Below are 18303 nucleotides of genomic sequence, written 5' to 3'. Positions count from 1 at the left end.
TTATACATTTAAACTCTGTATATCAAGTAAAATAACAAATGTAAAAAATATGATAAGCGTATAAAATAAGATAAATAGTTTCTTTAACCTGTACCATGCCTGTGAATTTTACCTGACAAATTAGAATCAATGGGTCTTTGAAATCTGCTTGGCAAATGGCACACATATCACCGGCTTCTGCACACTGCTGGCTGGAGGCACGGACACCATACTTCTGCTAAAACAACAACACAATAATCTATATTATTTATTTAGACAATACCATGAAAGCAAGATTGCAAATTCAAATTTGGATTTGGCAGATATGTCTGGGCTGAACTGAAGGATGAGCTTTTAGATGCAAAATTAAAATGTACTACCTATCGTGAAATATTAGTATACAATTCTATGAGTAAAGGCACAATGCTATAGGTGGAGTCCTTTTATACAGGTCCTTACTTTCACTACAAATCAGAGAAAAGAAAATCATGATATAAAAAAAGGGTGAGAATGGGAAAGGTTAAAAAGAGAACTAACTTACTCTGTTCTGTCTAAGGAAGGGGTCAGTATTACTTGTATCATATTATAAAATTGCATCAATGTATTACTCTATTCTGCTAACAGGTAATCTCATTTTATTCCTCAGATCAGTTACTTGCTAATAAACACTGTGCTTATTTCAAAGCTGTACACACAATCTTCCCTGCAGAGAATGTTTTACCTGAGGGTGGCACAGAAGCTTCACTGCTTTCCTTAATCCTCCAATTCGACCACAAATATCAAAAGACTGGATGAGAGAAAACAGAATTATTAAAAATGCATGCACAGGCCATGTTATTTGATTTTGTTTCTAATAATGCCCTCTGCCCCAAAAGTGAATATTATGCTGCAGGGACTAAAAGGAAAGAAGGCTTCAGAATTACAGTATTACAAGGGATCAAGTGATGTATGTACCTGTTCTATCATGAGTTTTTATTTAAAATTATTTGTGCGCACCATCGTCTGTTATGTGCTTTGGCACTAATAAACAGGAACAATGTCTAAAGGTGGTCACAGACGCAAAGATCCGCTCGTTTGGCAACATCTCCAAACGAGCGGATCTTTCCCCGATGTGTCATTAACGAGCATGGCTATATGGGGGTAATCTGATTGTTCGGCTGTATGGCCGAATGATCCGATTACGATGTGCCATGGGCTCTGGCGGGATCGGTCAGGTCAAAATAAAACCTGAACGATCTACCAAACGAGCGATCTCCGCCGGACGAAAGATGTCGGCACACACCACACACGATCCGAAAATCATACGAATCCTCTATTCGTACGATAGGATCTGTGTGTCTATGGCCACCTTAAGTCCCTCTTCTTGAATCCAACTATGGCTAGATCATTTAGCATATTAAGTGATATGATTAATTAGTAATAGACATGCTTGCAGGTCTGGGACTGGCCACAGGGTGACCCCAATGAACAGAATGGGAATATGGGTTATTTATCAAAATTCAAATTTATCCCATAATTTTCGGAAATATACTCCAACCAAATCACCACAGGCTATTTCCTGTTATTTGTCAATACATTCTCCTGAAAAATTCCAGTTGGGGAAAAAACGCGAAAAATACTGAAAATTGTCCGAAAATTCAAATCGTATAAATATTTCGGATTTTCCACCAGAAAACTCTGGATTGTTGCCTGAAAACCACAAAATCATCAGATTTTTGCACAAAACCCAGTGCAGATCAGGATATTTTTGGGACTTCTCTCTCCCAATGACTTATATACAACCTTGGCAGGTCTGAGATGCCGGATTTTTGGATTCAGACTTTTTTCATCCTTGGGGTAGAATAAATCCCAAAAAAATTTGAGTTTTTGTTTTCACAAAAAATTCAGATTTTATAGTAAAAAAAACAAAACAAACTCGATTGTTCGAGCTTCTTGGTATTCAGACTTTAATAAATAACCCCCTAAATGTGATTAAAAACAATAAGGTAATATTGCATCTTGGACAAACCTCTTGTGAAACACACAGTTGGAGAAAAAAAAAATATGCATGTTTTTCAAGTTGTCAAGTGTGAAACAGGCTTGTTCCCAAAGAGTGCGCTCTGCTTCTATTTTAGCAACTAACATGAGACTTGCATGTTATTATTGGACTCTAGTGAGTTGGTTTCATACTATAGGGACTTCTATTCCCCAAAAGGCTTTTGGAATTTCATCTCGTCACTCTATATTGATTTAGAGAAGTATGTGAAGTATCTTTTTGAAACTAAAGCTTTGACAGCACAAAAATAAGCAGTTTACACTCACATCAGACCTAAGAGTACAGAACTTTTTATCTGTGTACAATTTAGATTTCATGTTCTTACAACAAAGGCCAAAACATAGCCATATTCTCTATTGCATGTTTAAATTTAAAGTACTGTACTGTAATTTGTATATTGTGTTATACTGGGAAAATGCCCAAGCTAGCAATGTTCACTTATTATTGTGGGCCACTATCCTTTGTGCATACTGTGTACAAAGATGGATGCATCTGAGCTACTATTGGATTAGTGCAAACAAATGTGCATGTGCACAGCCTAGAGGGAGCATTGTTAGCTGGTGCCATGAGAAATGTGGAAAAATAAAATGGATCCTTGAATATACCAGAGAGGATAGTAAGCTCTAGTGGGGCAGGGACTTGTGATAATGAACCATCTCTGTAAAGGGTTGCATAAATGTGCAAACAGTATATAAATAGAGCATAATAATAATGAGCAGAAAGAAACTACAGGTATGGGACCTGTTATCCAGAATGCTCGGGACCTGGGGTTTTCTGGATAACGGATCTTTCCGTAATTTGGGTCTTCATACCTTAAGTCTATTATAAATTCATTTAAACATTAAAATAAACATTAAATAAACCAAAGTTTTGCTTCCAATAAGGATTAATTATATCTTAGTTGGGCTCAAGTACAAGCTACTGTTTTATTATTACAGAGAAAAAGGAAATCATTTTTAAAAATTTGGATTATTTGGATAAAATGGAGTCTATGGGAGACAACCATTCCGTAATTCGGAGCATTCTGGATATCGGGTTTCCGGATAAGGGATCCTATACCTGTAGTAGAAAAAATTAATGGTCCTGAGCATGATAAAAACCCTCACATTTGTCTGTGTAACTTATCCATCTCTGATTTTAGGCCCTGTGCCTCAGTGTCCATTTTTTTCTTGCCTGATGTTTCATTTAACGTGACTGTACTTTTATAAAACTTATTCTCACAGTTTCTTGGTCACTAAAATATTATAAAAGTCAGCACTGCATGTATTAGCAGCAAAATATATAAAACTATACATACATAAGCTAGGCCATAACATCAGGCTGTTAAATGTGCTTTTTACTCTAGTTTTGCTTTGGCTCACCTTACAGAGGCTGTACAAGATAATCAGGATGCTCCCCAAGAAGTATGTGTTTGATGGATCATCCCCAATAATGTACTTATACCACAGCTGGATGGGTAATAGGGAGCGAACCAGCTGGCTGAGTTCTTCAATCAGCAGGTAGAATTTGCCCTGTGGAAAGACAATTGCACTATTAGTACTGGAGAGAACTGCATGGAGAGGCTTTAATTACAGATACTTAAAATCTACCGTAATAGGATTTTCTTTGGAATCAAGTCAAGAACACTGTAGTTTGCTAAATATGCAACAGTCTGTGATACTTGTTTTAGTTATACAAAAATAAACAGCACTTACATTGATATAAGCCCACCTATCAGTCATTCACATATCTACATACAACATCATTACACTATAGTCTTTTGCTACATTTGCTCAGATCCAACAACACAAGATTAGGGTGCAACACCATTTCCATACGACTGCCAGTGATTTTCACAAACCCAGTCAGAACAGATTTTAATAGGAAAACACATCAACTTAAATGCCAAAACATCCAATAGATTGTACGTTAAACGTATATTGTGAACGAATCTTTATACCAAGAAGATAATGATATATTGAACTATATATAGTGTCCCTTGTAGTGTAGATTAGTGCACAGTATATTAAATGCACCAACAGAATATTACTATACAGCTCCAATAAGGATGTAGCAGATCGCTGTACTAAGCCTTAGTGGATTGGCTATTGAACTTTTTTTTGCAGCTCTACTGGTTGCTAGGGGGCTAGTTATCTTAGTAACAGAGGAATGATTTGAATGGTAGATGATTAAGAAAGAGTTGAACAAAATAAATCTTATCATGATTATACTTTTCTATTTGTTTGAATTTGCGGATTTAAAGTAGCCATTAACGTCAAGATTTTTAAAAGGTCTTTTCGATACTGTACTAAGATCTTGATCGTTTAAATATACAATTTGTCCATCAACTAAAAAGATAATTTCAAGTGATATCATCTAGTTGAAGCCAGGAAAACTGCGGGTAGCTGCCTGCTTGGCCCTACAAACAATTGAACAATGGATACATTTCACTGTGAACGATGAACATTTTCTAACCTGCCCGAATGATTTTCTGACCGATGTCGCACAATAAATCGTAAGATACACAATCGTTCGGTGCCCGATAACCTCACAATAATTTGACAGATATTGGATTGCACTAAAATCGGTCAGTAAGGAGAAAAAAACCTTAACCTTAAAACGTTAAGCCACCAGCAGTTAAATTTCAGATCAGATTCAGGAAGTATGGAAAGCCAAATTTAACAAAAATGTTACAAAGAGTTAATTGTAAAATTAACTTTCCCTTATGTGTGTTATTTTGCAGGTATAATATAATCTTTTATAAAAGTGTATGCTCCAAAGATAATTTGCATAGTGCGTGATTCTGTGCTGCCTCTAACGTCATATTACATGACTTACTATTTGTGGCTGCTTTATAAACAGAACAGGTAAAGTTCCCATATTATTTAGTATGCTGGGGATACTGCTTGTAGAGACAAGCCTTCCAAATTGCCTTGCATCACAGCGGCCTAGCTGGTTCTGTTGAGGCTGGAGTCCTGCAGTATAGTATGAGGCCAGATCTGTGCCTTTGTTGCTAAATGTTGAACCAAGCAGTTAGAGCATTATTGGATAAACTTGTGTCCAGGTCAGGCAACGAAAATGCAGCTGAACAGTGCACATGCTCCTAAATGTGCCCTACTGAATGTGCATGCCATAAATTAGAATAATAGTATAGATGAAGTGACATGGTCATCGCATAAATAAGCCCTTGGCAGAAAATATATGTATGAAGTGGGCGATTTTTATTTCCTGAAGACTAAGTGGATCTAACTTGTATAGCTGCATTATATGGTTCGACATTGGAGTTTTAACAAGATTATCGGACTTGATACAGTCAGTTGTTATAATCAGAACATTGGACAAAACCTAAACAACATCTGGGAGAAAGGACAGAACACTGTATATAGTCTACACCCAAACTACTTACTTTAAAGAACAAGAATTGGACAAAGCATTCACAGTGCTTAAACCCAGCTCCATTTCGCTAGCTATTTGCAATTTATTTGTGACATGAATGTCAGAAAAGCGAAGGCACCTGGTATAAATCCCTCCATCAGCTCCTTATCACCTTAGGCAACTGGCACAAAAAAACTGCCATCTCCGCAGCACAAAGAATCTGAGTAGGACATTGTGCACGGAGCTGCCGACACTGCTGCGCTACAGATGAAAAGACTATAGAGTGTGTTACACTGATTAAGGACTCAGAGATGGATTACAGTCTTCTCAGTCAGATCTATCCCCCTGAGGTTGTTGTAAGGAAAGAAGTGTGTATGTTTGTGCCTGTGTTTAGAAGCTGAAGGAGGGAGGAAGGTGAGATCATACTGCATGCCTCGTGCTCTCCAGTCCCGCAGCTACAAATAAGTCTCATTGCTCAGAGCTTTGGCATTTTCATGATCTCATAGCCCTCCAGCCGGCTTGCCAGCAAGTTCACATTTTCATCTGCATAAAGCACCTCACTCCATTAGTTTTCCCTTCTCTACTTCAGGGGCGCCAAGCAAACAAAAAAGTGATCTTACAAGAATATCTTTAGGCATCACTTCTATTGCCAGTCTGTGGATGAGCAGTTTAGATACCTGCTCTGCACAAACCTGGACAGGATAAATGAACATTTATAATGTTATAAGGTACATGGCTAAAATTGTAATGGTGAGTGATACACAATAATGCATGCTCATAAAAAGGAGCAAAAATTGAAAATGTTGTAATAATTAAATATGTGCTCGTAGATTGGAATAATCTTATTAGCCCACAGGTGCAGAATTGATGAGGATTGTAAAATCTGGTGATTTTCTTAATTGGACAGAGTTTTCATACGCAATAGTCAATTGTAAATTTTTCCTGTCTGTAGCCTCAAGCAACAACGAGGAACGGAATAATAAAGTGGTGGAAACTACAAAAGAGATCAGCATGGGTGGGGGAGCCAGAGGCAGATGAGATAACCACAAATACAGGGAATACGTTGACAGAATGTTAAATATAATATGTGGCCAACAAAATACAATTTTCTGCCAATGGTAGAAACATCCTTAATATACTCTGTATCTGTATCTTTGCTTTGCAATCCAATCACATTTCCATTTCTAAAGTTTTTCTGTGTCTTAAATCACCTTAATCTTGTCTTGTGCCCCACAATGTTAAAGCGATACCAATATAGTCGTATAGAAATCATAGGAATGTGTCAACGTCTAGGAGTTGCTGCACACCGAATATTTTCAATTAAAAGCCCCCCGAACCTTCGTTGACCCACCCCTCTGACACAGCTAACGGATCTTCCGAATTGCTTCAATGACACTGGGCTGGGGGAGGAGGGATCTTTTCATAGGCTGCAGTCCTGTTTTCCTTTGTAATTAACCTATGGAAGAATCGTGCCGCCCACAGCCCAGCACCATTGAGACAACACAGAAGATCATTTAGCAGTGTCGGAGGGCCGGGTTAACGATGGTTCGCGGCACTCGGGCGGCTTTTAGTTGAAAATTTTGGAGTTCAGCAGCTCCTAGATACGGAAAAGTTCCTATGATTTTTATAGAAATGTGTCGGTATGGCTTTAATGATTCTTATTACACACATTTGACAGCTTGGACTGAGGATCCTAACAAGGACCTATGTCACCTTTTCATGGCAAGGGTCAAAAAAAGTCCAGCTCCAGCTTAAGAATATATAAAAGTGTGTAATACATTGATCTTATAGATTTTATCCTTGTGTTTGCCTGTTGCGTTTTGATGTACGACCAGTTTTCTTTGGTACTCAGCACTACTCCAAAACCAGAGTCTGTTTGACATCCAAGCAAAATCTACAGCTAATGCTTCAGTTCTGAGAAGTGATTCTGAGGTATATTTAAGGGAGCCTATCATTTTTTTCCTACCAATTTTTTCTCTCTATATCCTTCATCCTAAAATGGAAACCCACCTTGTATTTCATTCATAGTCAATGACTGGCAGCATATCTAGGTTTGGGCGTTTGTCTGTGGGCTGAAACATGCCAGCAGAGAAAAGCCTGGTGTGCCAACCCATTAGCCTAAACTGACATACAGGAGAATACAGAAAATAAATATATGTTGTGTTCAGAGGCAAATAGGCAACAAAAATACAGCTCTTTAATTGCAATGAGGAAGGATTCATATTATTATATTCAATTACAGCAGAAAAAAAAAGTATACATTTTTCTAAAAGAAAAAGAACAAAACAAAACAACGTGTCACTTGATGTTATGCATCCATTTGCAATTATTTTAAATTTGCATATCACCATAAAGAATGTAAAATATACATCATAAAAAGGGAATCCTTGATCCAACGGGACCATAAATACGGTGCATGTAAGGGCAGCCATACAGATGTAGCAGGAGTTAATGTAAAAGCATTAGACAATCTAATGGCTTAGGATAGCCTTACTGTACATTACTAGTAGACAAATCCCAACATCAGCTATATGCTTGAATAAAGTCGGGTGTTGAAATTGCCATGTGCTTATCTGCTCAGCGCTGATTGTTACCAGAAAACAACAGTATTAGGTAATTTACTTTAAATAGCAGCTTGTCTCTTGACTCCTTCTCTCCCTCTATTAGACTGAGCTACATCTGTGTTTTGAAATCAATACTGATTTTAGAGTTACATGGCTCTGAACCAATACACAGAATAAGCTTTTCATTGCTACAAAACTGAACCAGTCCCTTTCTACAAATTAATTTACCATTTTGTCCATTTAACCTATGATGCTAATGTGACCTTTTTTGTTTTTAAAATTTAAGTAGAAAGAATGAGCCCAGTTTGCAAGTGTTTCTTAATACAATGCTATAAAACAGGTATGTACATATACCATGACTTGCCATAAGGCTGATAACACAATTACATTCCTAATAAGATACCTGCTAGCAACTGCCCCCCCCATGTATCAGACACTAGTAATGCCAGGCTGATAACGATGGCACTTTGCAACTGGGTTTAATGAGAGGTGTTAGAGCTTAGCAGCAGTAAGGGTCGGGACACACGGGCAGATTTGGGGAGATTAGTTGCCAGTCATTTTCCGAAGTCGCCGGAAGATGCCTCCGTGAGGCAATTATGGGTGACTTTGAAGCGCTCTGAATGCCTGCCCCAAGGCGATTTTCATTTTAGGCGGCGGAAGGCAGATCGGTCACCCCAAAGTAGAGATTTGTCGCCTGCCGACTAATGTCCCCGAATCTGCCCGTGTGCCCCAACCCTTAATTCTAGACATTTACAAAGGGTCAGGCTGTTTGGATAGCAAATATTTGTATATAAATGCTGGAAATAATGTATAAATTGGGAATTTAATAACTTTTTCTCAAGACTCATCTTCATCCGTACAAAAGGAAGGGTCTAGTTAATCAACATTTTGCATATAGCCAGCTAATACATTGGCACAACTCTGGCAGATTGGATATGGTTTGGTTGGAGGTGGAAGCCGAATGGCCTTATATCCATGAAGGTGAGTACTCATCCAAGGAATGACAGAGTACTAAATTAACTGGACTAGTAGTACTAAATGAACATGTGAGTGGCTTCTCATAGGTAAAAACGACCACATCACATAATCTGCCCAAGTGTCCTCTATTTGAATGCTCAATCTTTAAAGTTTCAAATGTTTCCAACTTTTTTTACTTTAGGGGCTGTTTACATTCTCTGTTTTTCCATATACTGTAACTAAGCTTTCCAAAGTAAGCACGTTTCGTTTTTGCGAATACTGATTTTCAATATTTAGATATGAATCTATCCTGAAGGTCAGCAACCACTTTTCAAAATAATGTACTATTACAAAATGTTTTACAGAAAACTAATCAATAGAATTATTAATGGTTAAAACAGCTTCACATTAACTCCCCCTGACATACATTGTTAAAATGTTCTGACTTTTGTAAGAGAGAGAGATCGAGGAGATGCAGACAGCAAGACTGTCCATAAAAGAAAATAACAATAAGTGTTTCCTTTAAACTATTCACAGCTTTAGCAGCTAGGCTTACCAGTAGTGATATTATTTTAAGTAAACTATGAACCAAATAAATGAATATAACTTTTTTCCAAGTTAGTTAAAGGGATACTGTTATGGGAAAAAATTTTTTTTTCAAAATGAATCAGTTAATAGTGCTGCTCCAGCAGAATTCTGCACTGAAATCCATTTCTCAAAAGAGCAAACATATTTTTTTATATTCAATTTTGAAATCTGACATGGGGCTACACATATTGTCAATTTCCCAACTGCCCCTGTCATGTGCCTGCACTTTAGGAGAGAAATGCTTTCTGGCAGGCTGCTGTTTTTCCTTCTCAATGTAACTGAAGGAGTCTCAGTGGGACATGGGTTTTTACTATTGAGTGTTGTTCTTAGATCTACCAGGCAGCTGTTATCTGGTGTTAGGGAGCTGCTATCTGGTTACCTTCCCATTGTTCTTTTGTTTGGCTGCTAGGCGGGGAAAAGGGAGGGGGTGATATCACTCCAACTTGCAGTACAGCAGTAAAGAGTGATTGTTTATCAGAGCACAAGTCACATGACTTGGGGCAGCTGGGAAATTGACAATATGTCTAGTCCCATGTCAGATTTCAAAATTGAATATAAAAAAAATCTGTTTGCTCTTTTGAGAAATGGATTTCAGTGCAGAATTCTGCTGGAGCAGCACTATTAACTGATTCATTTTGAAATTATTTTTTTTTTCCCATGACAGTATCCCTTTAAGTAGGTCCTCTTTTTTAGTTTATACACTTCCTTTAAAAGTATGTGTAGATTCTTTATTACTTTTTCATGCTAATTTCTTAATCTAAACCAATTTGGAGCTGTCATTTTTGATTAAATATGCCTCTGAGATCCAATATTGTGAACCGGGCTGGAAAGGTGTAGCATGTGATTTTACAAGTCATTTTTCAATAGAAAGAAACTAGCTGCTGATTCTGTAGCCAAGGACTAAGTGATCATCATCATTTCCATCAGTGGAAATAAAGATGTACCAGTGGAAACAATTGCTAAGCAAACAAAACATTGTCAGCTGGCAGCTCTGCTGAAGACTACTTATTAATCAAAACGTTGGCTTAAGGAATATCAAAAGCACCAGGCAGAAACCTGGAAGCTCTCAGTCTTTTAATCATCAAACAGCATCTGTGACTGAACTGGGCGCCCAGCTAGTGGCTCCCAATAAGTTGGTATTGTAATCGAGAGCCGACCAGATGTGTTTATGTGTTGAAAATGAATCTACCTCTATTCTTTTGCTACAACAATTTTTGCTTAGCAATTCAACGAGCAATTTCCTCATGGTGTGAAAATGCCCTTTGTGTTCCAATGCGTATGGGGTATCCAACTTCATGAACCCCTGGCCAGTTAAAGAAAATCTGTCTCTGTATGTGGTTCACCATGTGATGTAGTTGCTATTTATACAGTTTCCCCACAAAAGAGAAATTGCATTGAAAAAAAACCATTTAATATAGAATAATTAAGATGAACACAGCTGGGAAGGATAAAATGACTGATAATCATGTCATGGTTCACGTTTGGAAAATGGTTGGTAAGCAGAGCAGGCATATCAAGTGCACAGCCATTGCAACTTAAAATTCTTAAAGCTCTTTAATGTTTTGTGAAAACAGGTGAATCACGGAGAGTAAGAAATAAAGTGAGAACAACCTGTCACTGAATGTGGATAAAACGAAAGAGATGATTGTCGACTTCAGGAAAACTCGCTCTGCTCACACACCACTCAGCATCAACGGCTCCACGGTAGAGACAGTAAAGAACACTAAATTCCTGGTAGTCCACATCTCAGATGACCTCACCTGGACCACCAACACCGCATCCATCACCAAAAAGGCTCAGCAGCGTCTTCACTTCCTGAGACGACTGAAACGGGCCAGCCTTCCGCCCTCACAGTGTTCTACAGGGGCACCATAGAGAGCATCCTGACGAGCTGCATCTGTCTGGTACAGTTGTGCCAGCGCTGCTGATCGGAAAAGTCTACAGCGGACTGTCAGAGCAGCTGGCAACATCATTTGAGCGGCTCTTCCATCACTGCAGGACATCTTCCACAAGCGCTGTGCAAGAAAGGCCTCCTGCATTGCACTGGACTCCACACACCCTCACACGGACTGTTCACGCTGCTCACATCCGGCAGATGCTTTAGCAACATTAAAGCCCGATCAACCAGGCTGCGCAAAAACTTTTTTCCACAAGCGATCAGACTCCTCAACTCACTGCCTGCCGTCCCACTACATTCCAGACACACCTGAACTGTGAACGGAACTTTTGTTTTACACTTCTGTACTTTACACACCGGGACTACCTCAGAGACACTCTGATATCTGTACTAGCTGGAGCCACATCGTCTCATTTCACTGTGTATTCGTATACTGCTGAGATGACAATAAAGTTTACTTTGACAGTCTACCCTCATAGTTTAGGTCTTCCATCCCTCTAGTCTAACCAGTTTAGTTGCACGTCTTTACACTCTCTCCAGCTCATTTATATCCTTCTAAAGGACTGGAGCCCAAAACTGCACTGCATACTCCAGGTGAGGCCTTACCAGGAACCTATAAAGAGGCAAAATTGTTTTCATCCCTTGAGTTTATGCAAGACAGAACTTTATTTGCTTTAGTGGCAACAGAATGACACTGCCCATCTACAAAAATATGTAGATCCTTCTCAGTTAAGGAAACTCCCAACACACTGCCATTTAGTGTATTGTAAAGCAATATATATGACTTTAAAATACAGTGGGTTTAAGGTTAATATTACTATAAAAGTAGTTGCAATTAAAAGCCGTATTTATCACTTTCTGTTCTGTGAACACAGAAAAATCTCATTGCTCCATTTATTTTCATTTAGACTGAAAACCACAAATGTTTTAAGAAATTTTTTTCCTTAATAAACACTGCTTATTTGAGGTTCTGAAGAATATTCTCAAGTATATCTGCGTTCACTTCTTTTTGGCTGTGTTTGTTCTGAAATCATGAGCACAAAGAAAACTCAAATCACACATGGTTCTGTTGCATATTTTTCTTTAATAGATTAACATTCAAGATAGAAGTTGCACCGCGCGCTCCTATTTATATACCTGCACCCCCGTGACATCACGGAATGCGTGGGGCACACCAGGATGCGAGTATATAAAAAGGAGCGTGTTTGGCGGAAGTGGGCACTAAGAGGTTCAGCCCACACCGCCCACAAACTTCGGGTCGGCCCGCACATCACTATTGCAAACCTTTTATTTAATTATATTAATAAAAAACTTGTACTTGTTTCAATTTCTCCCCATACAATACTTCTTGTAGAATCTACACTGGACAATTACTCTTTCTGTTCAAGAGAATGGAAAGCAAAGCACTGCGTATCTTGACAGCGCTATATAAATAAATGATGATGAGGATGATGATACAATTGGATTCTGCACACCACTGTTTGAAAACTAAACAGATTAACACAACAGTTATTTATTTTGAAACTTAAGCCATAAAACAGTTGTAGTGAACATGACCTTACAGGGACTAATCACAAGTACAAGGCATTTATGAAATGATGTACATATTGTATTGCCTTATCTTATGTAATCTTTCCTAAACTTTTTACATAGGTTCTATTAGTCCAAGATCTATTCGTGTACGAGTAAGCAAAAATATGACAAATGCCTTGTATCTTTATCTGTTTCAATATCCAGATTATAATTTAAGGAAACAAAAACATTTTGAAACACTTGGTTGTTATGAGTAGATATGAGCAAGTATTGCTAATGATGCACTATGTTACATTATGGAATGAACTCATCAAAGGTTGACTTATTAAAAGGCTGTTAAAAGTAGTTCTTCCAGTGCATTATGTTTATTATTATACAGTTTAAATAAGCTCTTCAATGAGTTCTTGCCAGGCAAAGGGAATGTATTATAGCAAGCAGTTAATAATAATTTCAGTGGAATAACACTGCTGTTTAAGTATACTGAAATCAAGAAAGTTACAATTAATTCCCATGACACAGACAGCATTATTTTTAAGATTAAACAAAAGTTGGAATATTTACAGCAAACCAATAATGGCAAGTACAGACAGAATAAGCTAAGCACTCTGTGTAGTAGTGCAGTGCCGAGAGTTAATAAAAACCACCCATCAGAAGACTTTAATCCTGCTCTGATTTCATCTGAATAAGCTGAATCTTTCATGTGAGACAAAGTCTCACTGGGTTTCTGGGGTGCTGTTCATTCCGATCATGCGCTAGCATAATGACAAGGATTAATGACTGCTCTCATTTCTTGGTAGGTAGAGGAGGTGGGGGTGGTGAATGACTCTAAACCTTTTCCGATGAAGCAATTTATCTCAGGAGAGATCACTTCTTTTGGTTCAGCTTCAGAATATTAATTCCTTTCAAAAACAAAAAAAAAAAATGCAGAAGAAAACGAGAGGGGGTGAGTTAGAAGAAGCTCATCTTGGAGGAGGGCCAGGGACAAATCAAGATTTGCCTGACTGTATTCTCTGATGCCAGAAGTTAATTGATCTGCCAGTGGTACTTGTCAACCAATAAGACAAGAACTGCAAGCCAATCAAAATCTACCAACTTCTTAATTTTCTGTGGGACATGTCTTGTGATGAGATCATTTTTATTAGATATATATATCATTTATGAAGCCAGGAACTTCACATATATCGTACGGGTTGGGCCAATGTATCCTGAATAATTGCCTTTTCATCTCTAAATTACAAAAATATTCGGTATACAAACAAATTCACTCAAAATGCACTTTTATATATTAACAGCATATTGCTATGTGTATTGTCAGGTTGTGTGAAAATAAAACAGCTTAATTAAATAAATAAATTAATCTGAATTATGATTTTTATAACACTTCACCTGAATATGGAATTGAATTGTTTGTATAACAATTGGATAGCAATTACTTAAAGTGAAGTCAGCTTATTATCAGACTTTACATGAAAATCTTTGTTCTTGGCATTACATCATTAGCAAAAACATTAGCAAATTAATCTGAAAATAGCAATATGACAAGGCATCACGAGTATTATGAGAACTACATGAGCACAACGTACCTTTGATTTAACAGCTAGGATGATTCTTGGAAGAGCGAGCACCAGACACTTCACTGACACGGTGATGTACTTCAGAACGAAGTCTGAGATGCCCACAATCCACATGAGCTCAAAGAAATCCAAATTTTCCAAGTTAGGTTTCAGAAAGATAAAGCTAAAAAATAAGGAAACATTGATTGGTCTTCTAATTCTAGTTATACAATATGATCCTGTTTAAGAACTGCTAGGTGGTAAACTGATGGAATCTGAATGTATTAGATGAAGTCTATAATTTTGGCCAAAATCAATAAATTAAAAAAAAGTAATAGTCCACACTAAACACTGTTGAATGTTGGCCCAATTGCTTAATTGTATATGCCCCAATGCAAATGTATTGTAATGTGCCAAACTTCAGCTTCACAAAATATACTGCATACATTAAGATTCTGTTGCAGTGATAGCCAAGGCAATGAAAACATGTTGTACAATAACTAAACAGAGAAGGCAATAAATTGGCTACATCTGTTCTGTAGCTGGGTATTCAACTAACAGGAATATAATCAGAAAGGTGATACTACAGTAATCCATCAAAGTCAGTCTAATACATTTTGATTGTTCTTCCATGAGGCAGAACAAAACACCCTATATATCTTGGGCAGTTTTGCACTTGTTTCCACTTCAAAGTCCCAAAATATTTTATATATTTATATATATATATATATATATATATATATATATAAATTGTATTTGGAGAGGTACAGCTTTCAGATTTTAGAAACATTGCTCAAACCCTTGTTTTAAAATAGGAGGAAAAAAATGACATCTCTGAAATATGCATTTCGATGGATATTGAAGACTAAATGGGTACAGTACATATATAATGTGTTGCTAAGAACGGTAAATATATTTCACCCACATAAAGGCAGCAAGGAATTTAAAAGAATTTGGGGAAAACCCAAAAAAACTTTAAAATACCTTATATATTCTGATAATCTAGAATTTATAAAATGTTCTAAAACATAACCATTTAAATTTCGTATAAAATGCATATAATAGTGTCCTTTCTTTATTAAAATGTCAACAACCACAACTTCTTTCCAAATCCCTTTAGAGCTACTATACGCATTGGCATCATTAAAGTAGCCGTTCACCTTCAAATTCACTTCTTGTTATAGCATGTCCTATTCCTAGCAACTTTTCATTTGGACCTAATATTTTTTTTATAGTTTTTATAATTATTTACCTTTCTTCTACATCTTTGTAGCTTTCAAATAGTGGTCACTGAGCACAGCAGCAAAACAAACTATTGCTCTAGGGATAAGTGCATGTTTTGCTTTTTCTGTTTCCCCCCCATCTTCAAAAAAGGCATTACGGCAGTGTGGTGAGCACAACTTTCCCTTGTTTGTTATAGTTTATACAGGAGCAGTGACCAGCTCCATGTTGTAGCTCCCACCCTTCCCAGCTATAGTCAGGTGATCCCACTGGTGTCTAATAAAAGGGCAGCCAAGTTTGGGAGTTTTACTTTGAAAGCAGCTAGTAAGTTGCGGGTAAAACCTAGTCCCTTTGTAAAATGTATAATGAAGCAATAGAATTCTTAATGAATCAGATGAAAATTAAGCGTAGGACTGGCCAGATATGGGATGACTGACGTAGTTGGCCATCTTAAATATATTGCAATATATGGACAAACAATCCCTGTTTTGTTTAAAGGGTAAGTCATTTTTCAGTAGCAGTATGCACAAAATGTCTCTGTCTTAAATATATCGATAATGGGTTGAGTGCAGAGGACTCTTTTATTTGACTATAAGGCATTACGGCAGAGACAGACGCAAAGATTCGACGAATTCGGAAAACAACGTGCTCCGAGTGTCATCCCGCTGGCGATTTAGATTCTAGCCGGCGGGAAGGCTTTTTGGGGGGAGATTAGTCGCGGATTAATCTCCCCGAATATTCTCTTCTGTCTCTGCCCTTAATGTGCCTATTGCACTGGTTGCCCACAACATTTCTTATCACATTTAATAGTCCTCCTATTGTTTTATAATCCCCTAAAAGTCAGAAGAGGGCCTAGCAAACAAGGCAGAATGGTGTGATATAACTGAACTCAATAGGATTTTTCTTTTATAATCTGTACACGGAATTATCCCAAACTGTGCTAGAATTTACATATCTCTGCACATTTCGGCAGGAATAACCTTTACTACAAAAAACATAAATTATTATTGTGCATCCTGGTAGGGGTTTTAAAACAAGCCTTCAAAACAATCTTCAGTCTAAGTGCAGTGTAAAGTATAATTTTATTTAATCCCCTAGTACAGGTCTTTTTGGCATAAGTACGCACACCAGTGACCATCACTCAGATGGTTGGCAGAATTGCTTGATGCAATGGTGTTGCAGGTGAATAGCAATGCAGTAAATCAGAATTTTAGTGTACCCTTGCTAAAAGGGATTCTGTCATGATTTTTATGATATAGTTTTTATTTCTAAATTACACTGCAATTAATTCACTCTAGAAGATAAAATGTAATTCCTGAACCATGAATTGGTGTGTAGGCAGCCATCTCAGGTCATTTTGCCTGGTCATGTGCTTTCAGAAAGAGCCAGGACTTTAAGATGGAACTGCTTTCTGGCAGGCTGTTGTTTCTTCTACTCAATGTAACTGAATATGTTGCAGTGGGACCTGGTTTTTACTATTGAGTGCGGTTCTTAGATCTACAAGGCAGCTGTTATCTTGTGCTAGGGAGTTGCTATCTGGTTACCTTCCCATGATTCTATATAGGCTGCTGGGGGGGGGGGTAATAGCACTCCATCTTGCAGTACAGCAGTAAAGAGTGACTGAAGTTTATCAGAATACAAGTCAGATGACTGGGGGCAGCTGGGAAACTGACAATATGTCTAGCCCCATGTCAGATTTCAAAATCAAATATATAATATGATCTGTTTTTGGAGAAACAAATTTCAGCGCAGAATTCTAGTGGAGCAAGACTACTAACGGATGTGCTTTGTAAAAAACACTTTTTCCCATGACAGTATCCCTTTAAAGCCAAATAAAGCAACAAATATAGCATTGCTTGAGTAATACAGTACAAAGTTACTTTTCCATTTCTTGTAAACTAAGCATAACAACTATTTTAAACTAGAAATTAGCAGTCTGTACTTCATAGATAAAAAACAACACACTGAGAAATGCCCTTTTATTTAAATTTCCTGCTTGCTGAAATTGTGATTATCTAGCTCTTCTGTTTGAACATTACAATCAGAAATTCATTAATTATCAACACCAAGTCCGACAGTGAGCGCCAGTTAAAGAACAAAAAATGCACAAGGCCCTAAACTGTGCCCTCCATGTGATCTGTACATAGTGGTCAACCTCTGCTTCACAAGCCTGATCCTACGGACTTCACATCCCTCTACCTATCCATGACTATAAGCTTAACTATACTCTTACTTTTATCACTGCTTGATGGTGTTAAAACAAAACCACACCTCCAAATAATGTAGCTCTATAAAAACATATTGCATAAAACAGCTCATATGTAAAATCTTGCTTTAGATAAATAAACCATCCTCATAATATTATACTTTTTCCTCAGTATCTGCCATTGGGTAATCCTAAATAGAAAACTGCCAGTACGTGCCGCCCCCTAAGATCCTACAAACAATCCATGTTAGGTCACATGACCCAATAATGGCTAAAGTTCTGTCTTTTGCTTCCACACGTCTTCATGTTACAGTTAGAGCTACAGTATTTCTGGTGAGGTGATCTCTGAGGCAGCACACAGACCATCACAAAATGGTGGTTCAAGGTTAGAGATGTAAAAGGGCAATATTTACATA

The 18303-nt window shown here is 37.5% G+C and overlaps 1 protein-coding gene across 2 annotated transcripts in view; it reads right to left on the bottom strand.

The window, feature by feature from the left end:
• rnft2.S (ring finger protein, transmembrane 2 S homeolog) overlaps positions 1-18303 on the bottom strand; it is a 38125-nt gene that overhangs the window by 2800 nt on the left and 17022 nt on the right. The window contains exons 6-9 of one of the 2 annotated variants that reach the window (XM_018244235.2): positions 14491-14644; positions 3376-3525; positions 701-766; positions 113-214 (exon numbers count right to left, since the gene is read on the bottom strand). In XM_018244235.2, coding sequence (XP_018099724.1) covers positions 113-214; positions 701-766; positions 3376-3525; positions 14491-14644 — 472 coding nt within the window. Of the gene's footprint in view, positions 1-112; positions 218-700; positions 767-3375; positions 3526-14490; positions 14645-18303 lie in introns of both variants that reach the window. The other variant, XM_018244233.2, reaches the window with a different exon arrangement.

Source organism: Xenopus laevis, chromosome 1S (genome assembly GCF_017654675.1).
Source record: "Xenopus laevis strain J_2021 chromosome 1S, Xenopus_laevis_v10.1, whole genome shotgun sequence".
NCBI lineage: Eukaryota > Metazoa > Chordata > Amphibia > Anura > Pipidae > Xenopus > Xenopus laevis.
The sequence above is the reverse complement of the archived record's forward strand: the minus strand, read 5'-3'. Positions and strand labels throughout refer to the sequence as shown.